General features: G+C 37.9%; 1 protein-coding gene across 1 annotated transcript in view; it reads left to right on the plus strand.

Moving 5' to 3' along the window:
• MYPN (myopalladin) overlaps positions 1-16,142 on the plus strand; it is a 115,152-nt gene that overhangs the window by 29,151 nt on the left and 69,859 nt on the right. Inside the window, exons 3-4 of the mRNA XM_073353448.1 lie at positions 12,238-12,413; positions 15,194-15,245. Coding sequence (XP_073209549.1) covers positions 12,238-12,413; positions 15,194-15,245 — 228 coding nt within the window. The remainder of the gene's footprint in view (positions 1-12,237; positions 12,414-15,193; positions 15,246-16,142) is intronic.

Below are 16,142 nucleotides of genomic sequence, written 5' to 3' on the forward strand. Positions count from 1 at the left end.
AAATCCTTCCAAGAAGACAAGAAGTGGGATAGGATACAGAGGGATCTAGACAAATTGGAGGATTGGGCCAAAAGAAATCTGATGAGGTTCAATAAGGATAAGTGCAGGATCCTGCACTTAGGACGGAAGAACCCAATGCACAGCTACAGACTAGGGACCGAATGGCTAGGCAGCAGTTCTGCGGAAAAGGACCTAGGGGTGACAGTGGACAAGAAGCTGGATATGAGTCAGCAGGGTGCCCTTGTTGCCAAGAAGGCCAATGGCATTTTGGGATGTATAAGTAGGGGCATAGCGAGCAGATCGAGGGACGTGATCATCGCCCTCTATTCAACATTGGTGAGGCCTCATCTGGAGTACTGTGTCCAGTTTTGGGCCCCACACTACAAGAAGGATGTGGATAAATTGGAAAGAGTCCAGCGAAGGGCAACAAAAATGATTAGGGGTCTGGAACACATGACTTATGAGGAGAGGCTGAGGGAACTGGGATTGTTTAGTCTGCAGAAGAGAAGAATGAGGGGGGATTTGATAGCTTCTTTCAACTACCTGAGAGGTGGTTCCAGAGAGGATGGTTCTAGACTATTCTCAGTGGTAGAAGAGGACAGGACAAGGAGTAATGGTCTCAAGTTGCAGTGGGGGAGGTTTAGGTTGGATATTAGGAAAAACTTTTTCACTAGGAGGGTGGTGAAACACTGGAATGCGTTACCTAGGGAGGTGGTAGAATCTCCTTCCTTAGAAGTTTTTAAGGAAGTTTTAAGGTCAGGCTTGACAAAGCCCTGGCTGGGATGATATTATTGGGGATTGGTCCTGCTTTTGAGCAGGGGGTTGGACTGGATGACCTCCTGAGGTCCCTTCCAACCCTGATATTCTATGATTCTATGATTCTAAGTCCCAAAATGTATGGGGCTCCATTCTTATCTGACACTGCCAGATCATTTTTATTCTTGGTGAGCCTAGCTTCTGAACCCCCAACCAGGTCACAACCCATGGTGCCACAAAGAATTTCTTGCTAAGTTTCTCAATAGCAATAATGTGCCCTTCCTCCACAGGAACTGATTGTTATTAATAGAGGAGGTAGGGGTATATTATTTCTAGGCTGAAATCAAAGGGAAGCATCTTAATGGGTAGCAATGTGCATTCCAGTATGTTTCCTGCCCAAACTCACTGCTCTGATTAACAGTTTCCTCTGAGCCTTTCTTTGTACTCCTCTTGTTCAGCCTCCATCATCACAAATGCCAAATTGAATTCAGCTCTTTGTTTGGTAGAAGAGAAAGAGGATGAAAGAAGATAGTAGTGTAAGGGAGTTGATTTTCCTGAAGAGACTAGAGGGGAAACATTGCCAAGTCCTAGATATAAATTCCCTACTTTGAAGAAATCTCTAACTTCTCAGATTCCAAAGACTCCGGGGCTGACTTGTCCAGGCACTTTGCCTTCAAGGATCTTTCCTATAATACATTTTAAAAAATTCCACAAGACCCACACTGACTCACACTGGGAGCCAGACAAGTGGGTCCTATGAGATGTAACTTTGTGAGAATGAGTGAGAGCATTATGTGGTATTTTGTGCTGCTTGATTGCATCGGTCTATATTATACATTTCCATATACAATGATCCTGACTCACTCATAGTCATTAGTTCCAGGAAAAATAAAATCCGAAAATAATTTACTTGTGGACCAACTTCCAATGAGCTATGGGGACTTGAGCATACAACTCACTAAAAATATTGGGTATCTTTGGCCTGGTGTATAGAGCTGTCAATGACAGTAAAGAAGGTATCTTGTTGCCTGTAGATGCTGAAATGTGTTGACCATGGATTAGAAAAAGTATTGGAGATCAGTCTACTTTGAGGGTAGCACTTTTTAAGAAGGTGTGTGGTTGGTTAATGTAATGGCTGAGAAGTTATGCAAGGAGGAGACAGCTATATTCTAATAGCCAAGAAAGACAGATACAAAAAAGTCAGCAGCCTCTGGAAAGCAGGAATTTATCACCAGTTCATGAAGCAGAATTTAATGTGGGGTTCATGGAATGCTTGTCCCTTCCCCTAACCTTGCAGAAGCCCCTCTCTGAATGCTCAATTGCTTTAATAGTCTGTGGTTAGAGAAGGGCAATGGCTTCTCTCCAAATCATAATTCACCCCCCTCCCCCCCACCACTACTAGGCCTGTAGGACATTCTGGCACAAGTTAATACGAGAGTGTGTCAGTAGTAACTCGTGGAAGGTAGCCTGAGGAATGAGGGCATGGATTGTCATGTTGGATGTGACAGCATGGCTTCTGATGGAGTATTTGAGTGGCAGAAAGGTAATTTGTTTCTATGGTACAACCTGGGTCTTAAAAATATACCCCTACAAAGACTATTTCAAAAACTGTGTAGAAGAGATGGTTCAAACTACAACCTCTAGTCTGAGGTTTGGATACAAGCTATTGCCTGGAACCTATAATTCCTAAATCCAAATACCAAATTTGAATGAATTTGAATTGAAGGAAGTTTTGATTTGGACTTTGAAACTCCAGGTTTAGAAGTGCTTAGTTCCATCATGTTGGTTTGATCTATTAGAGTTATTCTGACCTCATTTACACTGGTGTAAATCTGAATAACTCCACTGATGTCAAAAAAGAATGATTGTCAACACAAAATGTTGTTTAAACAGGTTCCTTTTTTGATTCATAAACCTGTGTTAAGATAGTATTAAGAAAGAATAGAAACTAACTTTATCATTTGACATTCGGTTCACATTGCTGGTATCAGCCATCTTGACAGAATGTACTGGCCTTCTGCACACAAAGTGGTGGAATAGATGACCTAGAGAAGAATGCCTAAAAGGAACACAGTATCATGGGTTGTCTGCAGCTACAATTTTGATTTATGTTTTTGCTGGGCTTCAAAGCAAATGGTAGTGATCCTTCTTTTTCCAAGAGTGCATTTACTTTTTGTAGCCACTATCTGAGGTAAATGTCAATTAACTTTTAGCAGATATTGGGATTGCAATGTGGGTTTTGTTATTACTGATTTACTTTTCACATGTTAGCTTGTCATTACTGCTGCTGAACAAGCACTTTTCTAAACAAGTAATTTAAATCCAAAATGTTATCATGATTTCAGTGCTTCTAAATCAATGAGTTTCAGTACTGCAGAGAGATGGGTGCAAAGAATTTCCATCAGAGACAGATGGATTAATAGGAATAACTGCCACCAAATGGTCAATAGTAGCAAGAAATCAGACAGTCTAGTTCTTCTGACTCAATGGCAAGATGGAAGAAGTCAGAGGTTTGAGATAAAATATCCTGATTATCATATTAGAGGCTGGAGTCTTGAACTGAACCTCTCATCCCTGAGACTGCCTGAATGATTTGAGGGGTGGGGACTGGAAGTTTCCTAAGGGATCTGATTGGAAATAGTAATGTAGGGAGGGGACACTGTCTACTCTATGACCACTAGACCTGATTGAACTATTCATTATGCATATGATTCAATGTTAATTTAGCCACTTATTTGCCTAATGAATTATTCATACAGTGATGATTTTCTTTAAATATATTTCTCATTTGTAAATTTTTGCTGAATAATTAGAAAAATAACTTTCAGACTATAAGAGACAAGATGAGTGAAACAGACAAGCTTTCAGACCTGAAGAAGAGCTCTGTGTCTCTTGTCTCTCTCACCAACAGAAGTCCATCCAAAAAGAGATATTACCTCACTCACCTTATCTCTCTAATATCCTGGGACCAACACAGCAATAACACTCCAAACTTTCAGACTGAGTTGTTCATAAACTGTTCACTTTGACTATTCATTGTTTCCATTGTGTGATGGAACAGCTAAGATACATGATATAATTTCTGCTTTGATTGGCTGACGAAAACTCTTTTTAAAGGATGAATAATGAATAGTAAATAACATACTTCAGTATGAATTTTCAGACAAATAATCATTTGTGCTAAAATTTGCCAAACTTTAGGATTCACAGATATTTTCACAAATGCCCAGCAGTTGTCTGAACACCTATTCATAATAAATAATACAACTTCACGAACCGTAGCAAACCAAACTTGGCATTTTTGTTTGCAAAAGTGTCCATTAATTTTTAGAAAACTATTTGACCAGCTCTGGTGAGAACACTTAAAGCATGTTATTATAGCAACAATGAGGTATCAGGGAGACAACTTTGACCCCAGAAAATGTATACAAATAAAATATGAGTTATTTGATGGCAACAGAATTCATTTGTAAATTTCCCTCTAAACCCAAACACAAAATTCCCTTATTTAGCTCAGCTTTTATATCTCCAGAACCATCTGAGACATCAATAAAAATCATTCTTTTAAAATTACATTTGTACAGCAGTATTCAGTATCCACTTGTTGTGTCTATAGTGTTCTCTGAAATACTGCTATTTGAAATGGGAATATGGCAAAGAGCATTACAGAACTCCCAGTGTGCTGTAGTAAGGGCCATACAACCAGTTAGTATGCAACAAGGTCGTGCACTGTAGATTCACATCCTGGCTTGCTGTACGCTAACTCATTGTGTAGACAGGCTCCTTGTCTCAGGTGTGAGTCGCTTTGGAACATATCTCTCTTATTTTTTAATGGTATTGATATACTGCCATGTATTTGTACCTGATTTGACAGTGCCACACTGTATGTGGTTAATTCCATGTGCAGTGACTTGTTCATGTGCTTGTGGTTATAAGTTTCAGTTACTATATGTGGAAATAGAGTGCAATGTGATGAAAACCTAGGCTTTGCTGCAGTGTCATTTCTCCTTTCCATTTTCAAGTTTTACACTTGTATAACATGAAACTGTTTCAGAATAGCAGCCATGTTAGTCTGTATTCGCAAAAAGAAAAGGAGTACTTGTGGCACCTTAGAAACTAACAAATTTATTTGAGCACAAGCTTTCATGAACTACAGCTCATTGTTTCAGAGTAACAGCCGTGTGCCACAAGTACTCCAGCTCACTGTTTGTTTACTTCAAGAAAAAGGGTTAATAATCCAGTTACTCCCTGTAAATGATCAAGTTTCTTTACACTCTGTTTGTTCAGCACTTGACTTACTGTTTGTAAAAGTGGCATTGTAAGAATATTTTGTACTTGTTATAAGGAAGGACTTAACTGATATTTTTAACATAGGAACATAAGAATGGCCATATTGGCTCAGACCAGTATCCTGTCTACCGACAGCGGCCAACACCAGGTGCCCCAGAGGGAGCAAACCTAACAGGCAAGGATCAAGTGATCTCTTTCCTGCCATCCACCTCCACCCTCTGACAAACAGAGGCCAGGGACACCATTCCTTATCCATCCTGACAAATAGCCATTAATGGACTTGACCTCCATGAATTTATCCAGCTCTCTTTCAAACCCTGTTATAATCCTAGCCTTCACAACCTCCTCAGGCAAGGAATTCCACAGGTTGACTGTGCGCTGTGTGAAGAAGAACTTCCTTTTATTTGTTTTAAACCTGCTGCCCATTAATTTCATTTGGTGGCCCCCAGTTCTTATATTATGGGAACAAGTAACTAAGGTTTCCTTATTCACTTTCTCCACACCACTCATGATTTTATATACCTCTATCATATCCCCGCTTAGTCTCCTCTTTTCCAAGCTGAAAATCCTAACCTCTTTAATCTCTCCTCATATGGGACCCGTTCCAAACCCCTAATCATTTTAGTTGCCCTTCTCTGAACCTTTTCTAATGCCAGTATATCTTTTTTGAGATGAGGAGACCACATCTGTACTCAGTATTCAAGATGTGGGCATACCATGGATTTGTATACTTTGTATATAGATACACTTATATATAAATATATATATATGTGTATTTATAGATACACACGTTATATAGAGATACACTTACATAGATAAGTTGTATATAGATACATTTTGTATCTATATTTTAATGTTGCATTTATAATATTGTAATTTTTCTTTCTAAATGAGAACTCTTACACTTAGTGGATGTAACATAGAGACTTGCAAAATTAAATTATTTACTGTATTTTAATGCTAATTATGTAACTGTAATTACTAAAAATTACAAACTACAGAACTAGCCAAACCAATCCCACTCAGTGTCTTCTGCAGGAATTCTCTCTGAAACTTGGACAACAGCCATCCAGGGACAGGAAAGCCATTTTTAAGGTGTAACACAGAGCCCCTTTGTGGATCATCATCCATAAGGAATGAACCCAAGACCTCAGGATATAAAAGTATGAGCCTCTACTGCCTGAGCTAAAAGATCCTGCTCTGTCAACCAAGGCTGCAGGAGACCTATCAACCTATACCTGTAGCCCAGCAACCACCATTAGAGGGGGACCAAGCACCACATTGAATGGGTGGAGGTCAGATGATGTTACAGAGATAAGAAGTTTAGATACTAGGTGAAATACAAAAAGAGCAGAAGTCCATGATTGGAATTTGGATATGTCTGACATTCATAAGTCAAATTGAAAAATAAAACACTATGGAACGAATACAATGGCAATGTAAATAGTAGTGTAAATCATGTTGGGTGGAACTGGGCCAGAAAACAGGTGTAAATGGTGAAGTAGTGTAATCTACCAATTGGGCAAGTATTTGTGGGTAATCAGTGAGGGACAGAAAGAGGGGTGGCACAAGAAGCTGATTTAAAATAGTGGTAAGTGAGCCTCTGAAGATTTGATTGTTTTGATTTGGATACTTATCCGGACCCATCCAAACCATTGAGGCAACCAGGGCTTAATGTAAAGATGGTTGTGTGTAAAATGTAGTGTAAATAAGCCCACAGGTGGCAAATGAGGCAATGCCAAATGCCTCAGGAAGATTTAAGAAATTAAGCACATCACTAGGTGAAGTTGGTTAAGCTTATCTACAAAGACATTTCAATGTATCCAAACTTTATCCCTTTTATTTTATATCAGTTTTATGCAATGCCATAAAAAAAGGAAAAATCAAAGAATGACAACACAAAATCTGGGTATACTGACCCCAAAACTGAGTTCACAGCTAGAGAGAAACACTTAGCTTATTATTATTTAACATTTATGTTGAGGTAGCACCTAGAGGCCACCGAAGATCCAGCTTCATTGTACAAGGCATTGCATGAACACATAGAAAACAACTGCCTTGCTCCAAAGCATGTATAGTTTAAAAAGTTAATTTGAATTACAATTTAACCCCTGCCCCCAAAAAACTCTGAAACAGTGAGTCACATTTACTTTAGCTACAAGTCAGATATACAATAGGTATTTGGGGTGAGGACCATTAAATTATTTTCATGGAGCTAAAGATTGTGAGGACTTCTCTCCATGCTTCCTTCTGCATCTCTCTTTTTTTTTTAATTACTAAAGTAGTAGGTATAACATACATCCTTCATATTGGTGGCAGATGGCCCCTCCTTATCCGCTCAGGCTAAGAGAGGTCTAAATTTTTTCCAAACTGTTTGGCTCCTCTCTGATAAGTTAATTTTACTTATGAATCACATTGCATGATTTGGCACACACAACCATTCTGTAAGTGTCATGAGGATTTGAAGTGCTATAAACAGGCTGCATGTCATGAAATTTCTATGAGAGCACTCTCTAACATACACACAGATAGCTAAAAAAGGTTCATTTGAGCACTGCTTTGTTTAAGAAAATAGATCTGTGACTGATTAATTTGTAGTTAAATTTAAAAGTCATATAATCTCCATTAAGTTGAAAAATATTTCTGAGTTTAATAAAAACTCATTTATTGGTTTTTATCTCTTTAAGCCATGGGGCCAAACTTGTCTTTGATATAACTCCATTCAAGTCAGTGGAGTTATGCCAGAGATGAATTTGGCCATAAGTGTTTGATGCTTGTCGGGCTTCATGTGAATCTGACTTGTGTAGTGGAACTATCACCACAATTTGTGGCAGGAATAAAATGTCAGTGACAGAGAGTATTGATACTTTAGTCACGCCACGTATCTCAGTGTCAGTACTCCTTTTTTAACTAACATTTCATTGCTGCCATGGACAGTATTTCAATGGTAAGAATAAAATGTTCATTAATAAGGATTATATCACAATCTGACATTTTATATGATGGATGAAAAATCCTACTAAAACATTTCCTAAAATGTTATTTTACAATTTGTGGTAGTGAAGAGAGGACTATTGGTGTAAAAACATACCTTTTATTTATAAAAATTACAAGGGCATATTGTACTCTTGATCTCTTTGGGTTTTGTTTCTGTAATCTCAAAATAATTAGTGTACGAACTTTAAGTAAGATGGAAGTAGTAATTAAAAATATACTTCTTGGGAAAACTGAGCCTATGTCTGAAACATAAGTTGAAGTTTACTAACTTATGCTGCTCATTTTAAAGGGATGAGAGAAATAGTAACTGCAGAGGAAAGAACAGCAGTTACTGAGTTATACATTGTCATCTGTAGTGCTCTGTAACAGAAGACTGCATTCATGCAAGTTAATAGGAAGAAATGGTTTACATGAAAATACACTTGACAAACAATGGAATGAAAAATAGATTCCGACCTACCCCAATAGAATTTTATTCAAAAAGTTGATCAGAAGGAGCACATATAGCCTTTCCATTTTAGTGTTTCTTGCTTTGTCTGTGCTTTGTCATACACAAACACACACACAGAGCAAAGAACCATATAATCTTACTGTAGCCAGTAGAATAGCTCTAGTACTAGGCTGCCCAATCAGTCCTTTAAAAGAGAGGCTTCTTTTGAAGCGTCTTTATTTTCAGTCCCCTGCCTTTGTCTTTTTATACTAATTTTGAAGATTTGTCTCTTTGGCCATTTTGGAAATTTTCTATAGTCCGTTTGGCTTTTTAAGGAATGTGTGACTGTCTCTGCTCCTTTTATAATAACGATTGCAGATAATGGTATTTTGTAAACTTCTGACTGAGCTCCTCACTACTGAATTTGGCTTCCAATAACAGAGTTTTTAAGAAGTGTTTTGAAACATATTTAACAAGGTCCATGAAGCTTAGAGGCAGCATCAGTGGTTGCTATGAAGTACAGTATATTGGATCACAGCTCTGTCCTGGTCAAATTGCTAACTGAAAAAACATGCCAGGGCATCTAATTATGCCCACCCAAGAGTTGAAGACCTAGAAAATGAGCAAAGCAGGACTGGAAGGGATACAGGAATGTGATCCAAGTCTTCCCTAGATGATGACCAATTAAGAGATCAGGGTTGTGAGCATAAAATGTTGCCATTTTCTCAATGGCAAAATTTCACAAAAACAATGTGAATATATTTCACATAAGCAAATCTGTATTTCATCTGTGAAAAATTTAGGAAGTGAAAATTGAGTATATGTCAAAGTTCTCTCTATTCTCAGTCTGTTGTAATAAAATTATGTTACAGGGCTCTTTTCTTTATATATGCTTACATATTTGTCAGTTGTAATTGGTGGTTTTAAATTTGTAAGTACTTATTCATTAAATCAGTTTATAGTGCTTGTTACAGTAGAGGCTAGTAATTTGTGAAAGTGGATAGGTAAAACTGACACTTAAAGGCACAGAACTGATACATACAGTCATTCAGCCTTGAAATCCTACTCTGCGGTTATAAAGGAGTGTCTTTCTAACAGGATACCAGTGTGGTAGGCAACTGAGTTCACTCTGCAAGGCAGAAACTCCCCTGAAGAATAGATAGAGTTTATAAGTTCCAGGACTGAACACTCAAAGTCAATTAATTGGACAGGTATAGCTCATACTATGTCTTATTCAAAATAATAGGGAATATACCCTGTCCTCACATTAGGCTTTTAGGATTTATGGGGCACAAATAGTAACTAGTTTGCATCTCAGTTATGTAATAAGTATTGAAGTTCCACTTCTTCCTGCGTGCCTATCGTGCTGTGTTTGTTACAGAGCTCCCTCAGGCCTCACTTATCAGTCTGCACATAATTCTGTTAGAGTTCATCTTTCAGTGGTATAGGCTACTTACCCTTCTTTTCTCAGGAAGATCTTTTGGGGATCCAGAGTTTATATACTGTCTGATATACACCCCAAACTGATCTGAAATGCAGTACTTCCAACATGCTAATGCAACTAAAGTGTTAAATGTGAGCAATTTTATTTGTTTAGTCATATTCTTAAAGATCTGAGGTACAAACAAATTCTTTATGATCTGATCCTCATGATGTGTGCTAAGAGACACTGTGCAAGCACACTATAGTTTATTGTTTGAAAGTCTTTCCTAAAGTTTTCTACAATGAATTTAAATTTGCTGTAATATAGTTTTACTTGCCAGTTCTTTGATAATATTTGCTTGTGCTCAGTGGCTTGTATACAGCTTTTACTTAGTTGAATTATTTCTAGAGCTGCGTGAAGAGTTAAATCATAAGAACAGTTATACTGGGTCAGACAAATGATCCGTCTAGCTCAGTATCCTGTCTTTGACAGTGGCCAGTGCAAGATGCTTCAGAGGGAATGAACAGAACAGGGCAATTTTGCGTGATCCATCCGCTGTCATCCAGTCCCAGCTCTTGGAGGTTTAGGGACATCTGGAGCATGAGCTTGCATCCATGATCATATTAGCTAATAGCCATTGATGGACCTATTCTCCATTATCTTATCTAATTCTTTTTTTAACCCAGTTATACTTTTGGCCTTCACACCATCCCTGGCAATGAATTCCACAGGTTGACTGTGAGTAGTGTGAAAAAGTACTTCCCTTTGGTTTAAACCTGCTGCCTATTAATTTCAATGGGTGCCCCTGGCTCTTCTGTTATGTGAAAGGGGTAAATGACACTTCTTTATTCACTTTTTCCATGCCATTCATGATTATATAGACCTCAATCAGTAGGGCTCCGTGTCTGTCAAGGAGACCTCCTCTCTCCTCCAGCTTGTTTGCGTAAGGGTGAGCTGATTGGTGCTGAGATTGCCTATCTCATGGAGCTGCCTTCTGAGGTGCTGCTTTTCAAACAAAATCTAGACATGCTCCTTTGTTTCCTGCATCTTCTACTGCATTGGCTCTTTGAAATGCTGAAGAGATTTGATATCTCTAAGTGTCTAACGAAATGTTGTGAAATCCCTGTTTTTACATGAGAAATTGGATTTGGGATTTCAGGTTCACACCCAGTGTAATCTGCAGCATCTAAATGAGGGTTAAAAAGCAAATGGAGCAACAGGACCTAGAGAAGAATTTAGGGTCCAGCTGCCTGAATGGCCATCTGCCCCTGAGAAGACTTGTCCATGGAGATGTCTTATAATGTGGAAGAAAGCCTCTTTTCCTTGGGATATAAACATTAACCTTATATATGTAATCATCAAGTGGTCACAAATATGCAGCAACACATGACAATGTAAAGAGTCATGTTAAATTAAATTCCAGTCCTTTTCTTTACTTTGTTCCAAGCTGAACGTGACATTTTATAGGGATGAAGTTTAAGAGAAATTTCTATATCAGGAATTTATACCAGGCAAGTACAGATGGGTCTGAACTAAAACACCAGACCTGAACACTCCCAAACTTTGGATGAGTTCAGATCTGGATCTGAACTTTATGGGTTGGGCCTAGCTGTTCTGGAAAGGCAGATGAGGCGCCACCTCCTTTGGCCCACACAGAGTAACCCATCTTATCTGCTCCCTCTTGGACTTTCATAACTGCATTGATCTTTTTAAAAAGTTGTTAAACACATGTACCAGAAACATGGATACCACAACAAAAAACAAGGAAGAATAACAATCTTTACTACTGTACAGTGATCCAGTCAATCTTTCCAATCCCCAGGCCACACATAACAGATATCAGAAAGGTATTCTATTTGAACGATAAGATACTTACGTAAACAAGCTAGTGAAATGGAGTCAGTCAAGAGATGCTTGAAAGTTTGAGATTAGATTTTTCTATATGTCCAAAAACTAACGTACATTGTACATTACATAATGTTTTTGAAGTAAATCTAATGTAATTCATATGACGTAATGAGAAGCTAAAGCTGAATTCAAATTAGGACTCTATTCTCTTCCCCTGTCATGTTAGCAGTGAGATCCCTATGCCTGGAAAAATACCTCATTGTTGTCTGACATAAACTAGTATGTTAATAGGTATAAGTACTGTACAGATTGTAGCTCTATTATTTGCTGTAATTATGTGTTCCAAAAACAATCAACCGTTTATTCTTTCAACTGTCAGTTTAATTTACCTAAGGTATCTCTCTGCTTAGGGCAATAAGCCATCTGTTTTGTTGTTAAACTGCCTTCTGGTTGTCAAGTTTTTGTTATGATAAACTGTAATCTTGCCTTGCAGGTGGTACAGTGAAGGAAAGGAGCTTGAAAACTCACCAGATATTCACATTATCCAGTCAGGAGATCTGCACTCATTGATTATAGTTGAAGCTTTTGAAGAGGACACCGGACGTTATTCTTGCTTTGCTTCAAACATCTATGGGACAGACTCAACTTCTGCAGAGATATACATAGAAGGTAACATTATAAATCTTTGCAAAATGAACTGATCATAAATCTTTAAAAACAGAACGATGTGTTTTATTTACTAGCACTAAATTTACTGGTTTGCTGCACAGCTGATCAGCGGAAAGTCAACAATTCCAGTCTATTAATACATTTTATCATTTTGTCTCTGAAAGTTCTTTTATACAGGTATTCTTATTGCTCTTTAAATACATTTTTACTAAGCCTTGAGCCTGCAACAAACTCAGATCCAGGACCTCTTGCAGATCTCATTGTAAGATCAGGGACTAAAAGTGCTGAGATTGTTATACCGCTCTATAGTGCTTTTCTGTAGCTCCTCTAGAAAAAAGAAAACTCAACCTATGTGTCTAATTCCCCATCAATCTGTTTTTCTCGCACTTGTTGCTCAAACATTTGAGGAATATGATAGTTCTAGCAATAATTATTATTTCAACAAGGAAAACTGAAATGTAGCCTGAGATTAACCTGTTATCCCCAACTTGCAGCTGTATACAAACAAGTCCGACACATACTTTGATCCTTATATCTGCATATAATATGTACTGTAAATGAAACTGAATGTATTTGTTTTCACAGATTTAAGCCTCTTATCTCATATTTTCCATCCTTATGTTCCAAAACCAAGCCATTTAGCTTAAAGTGAGTGCTGTCTATCATGGCTAGGTTTTTACACTGGACCCATTATCATAGTAGCTGGAGGGCCTCACAAGTTTTAAAAGAAATTCATAGGATCTTGGTTTCTCTCTCTCTTTCCAGACTCTAAGCAGAAGGGGTTTTTATGTCATATTTTTGTTAAGAGTGTGTGTTTATTGTGAGTTATATGACCTAACTTAGTTTGGCACTATTCCCCTCCTAACTGGTCAGCTGCTCTTGGTGCCAAAAACTATTAACTGGCTAAACACTGGCTGTAACACTACTACCGACAATAAAGAAATCTCAGTACGAGGTAACTCTTGTATTGTAGCTCATGTAGGGCAAAATTACCTTCTATTTCAGACATTTACACTTTTGCTTGGTTTCAGCCTTGTGAGCCACATTTTGGAGAAAAACGGGAAAACAAAATAAAATTGTGCAAAAATATTAACATGCAGTTTAATATTTGTGGTTGCACGGGAAAGAACAGGGGAGCCTTCAATCAAGCAGACAGTGACCCTTTATTGAGTTCTGATTGGTTAAAGATGTCTCACTTTGGGATCTACATCTCTGTGTAGATAGAATGAGGGTCACCTCACTAGAGCCTTTTCATTTTTTATGGGAATGAAGAGGCACCTCTTTTGTAAACTTAATTGCTCTTCAGTTGATTCAGCCACTGAATTAACAAAGGACTCTTATAAGCTTAGTTTATTTTAATGGCTCATCCCAACGCTTTACTCAACTCTGTCCTAAGGGTCAAAGGCAAAGTTTAAACCTTGTTACCCCAATTTCATTTGTGATTTCAGTCTCATAAAATGTAATAGAATAACAACATTATTCTATTTTTTCAGTCATTTTAATTGTAATAATATATTTCCATGGGTGTATTCTCTTATTTTTATATAATAGAAAGATAGTTTTCAGGTTTTCAGTTATTTATCTTACTACTTCCAATCATTACATTTTTAAAAATTGCTCTGGAATGGGAATATTGATTTTAATATACATTTTGATATCTATGTATAGTAAAGTTTTTCCTTGTATCTATTTGGTTCCAAAATTGAATATTTAAAGTGTAAGAGTATTTATGGGATATATATATGTGCCTTCTACTTGATTTGGCAATGTAATATTACATTGCCAAACCTAGCAAAACCTGCTGTAGTTCCATTTTCTATGTATTTTGTACATGCTACTGTATTTAGGGCCAGATTGTGAGATCCTTACTCTTGCTAATGAGTATCTTACACCATGACTACTCCCATTAAACTCAATGACACTGTTTGCGGAGGAAGGTACTACTCAATATAAAGGTATCACAAACTATCCCTTAATAATATTCTCTCTCTGTTTCTGTAATTTGCCAATGAAGAGACAAATCATGGGAAGTGCTGATTACCTGCAACACCCACTTAAAACAGTGGGAGTTGTGGGTACTCAGCAGGCGCTTACTACCTCTCCAGATTTGGGCCACAATCTGCTTTTATAAAAGACAATTGGAATTGGATAGGAGACACCGCAATGGAGACATTCTCTACTAGGCACCTCAAAGAAAAAAACAGATTCTGATCACAGGGAAAGCAGAGTCAGATATTGTCTTGAGTACCAGGCCGCTGACAAATGGAGCTATGATTCCTCTTACCAAAACAGTGCTAAATGGGCAGTGGCTGGAGGAGGAACCAGTAACCCGAAGAATACTAGATGTGGTTACAGGTCCCTGATGTTTTTGTGATAGTAATACCAAACATCTAAGTATAAGCTCTTATTTGACTACACAATACTTCCAAAGGCATGTGCCACAGAGCATAGAACAGTCAAAAGATTTAGATATTAGTGACATTTTAAGGAGGAATTGTGGGGCATCGAGCCAGACATTCACTTCAGATGCTGTTTTCCTCGCTTGAATCCATCCCATTTCAAATCTGTATTGGCCCAAGATTTATCATTAGTAGTGTTGGATTTAATTCAGTATACTGTATTACTTCGTTTTTACTGCACATAATCTTTTGGTTTGTTTTAACTTTATAATCCTAATTTTAAAAGGCTATATAAGAAATCCTAATAATGGAGGTTTGCGTACTCGCTAGACAAATTACTGAAAATTTTGATTCCATATGAAATGTTTTTCCCTTCCACAGGTGCCTCCTCTTCTGAATCTGAAGGTGAAATTAGCACAGAAGAAATGGATCAGTAAGTACTGCTTGTGTTAAGATATTCCAAAAATTTTATTGAAAAAAAAAAGTAGGTGTGTGATTAAGTTTTTAAAATATTTTTAACCTCTAAAATATAAAATGGGAGAATTTGTGGTTGTTTAAGTGAGCAGTTTCCCTTCTGCAAAGTGGTAGGTGCACAGATTCTCAGTGTGGGTCACCACCTGTCTGTAGCCATAAAGTACAGAACCAGAAGTTGATTGGATGCTTGACAAAAGACTACAAAAGACTACCCCCCTTTCCAGGGACCCCCGCAGTTTCAAGACACTTCCAAAGCTAGCCCCTCTGGACTCTGAAACAAAAAACCCGAATCTCTCGTTCTGCATCAGCACCTTGCAAAAATAATACTCAGCAAGAAAAATTTTACTACTGCAGAGAACTGTAACCATAAGTTTAAAAGATCTCCCTTTTTCAAGAGGTCTGGATCCATGGACCTATCCCTTCAAAGAAGGGGAAATTGTCAGGTAAGCAACCACAAATTCTCCAATTCTCTCTCAGGGCTAGCTCCATAGATCGTCAGTGTGCGATTTTCTCAACAGTAACAAAATTCCTAGGGAACGATCAAAATAATGTCACTGAGAGAAAAGTGACTCTATGAAAGCACTGCAGCGTGCAAGACTTGCCTGTCAACATCTGCATCAGCTGAATACTGTGTATATCTTGTAAAACTTGGTAAATGAATACAGGGATGACCATGTCATAGCTTTACAGATTTCATCGTAAGAGACCTCCCTTTCTCATCTCATGATGCCACCAGCGCTTGTACTAAGTGAGCTCTGATGCCCATTGGAGGTTTGAATTGTTTTGCTCTATATGCCTCAGCAATGCATCAGCATATCCACTGTGAGATTGATGATTCTGATGCCTTAGTACTTTT

This window comes from Lepidochelys kempii, chromosome 7 (genome assembly GCF_965140265.1).
Source record: "Lepidochelys kempii isolate rLepKem1 chromosome 7, rLepKem1.hap2, whole genome shotgun sequence".
Taxonomy (NCBI): Eukaryota; Metazoa; Chordata; order Testudines; family Cheloniidae; genus Lepidochelys; species Lepidochelys kempii.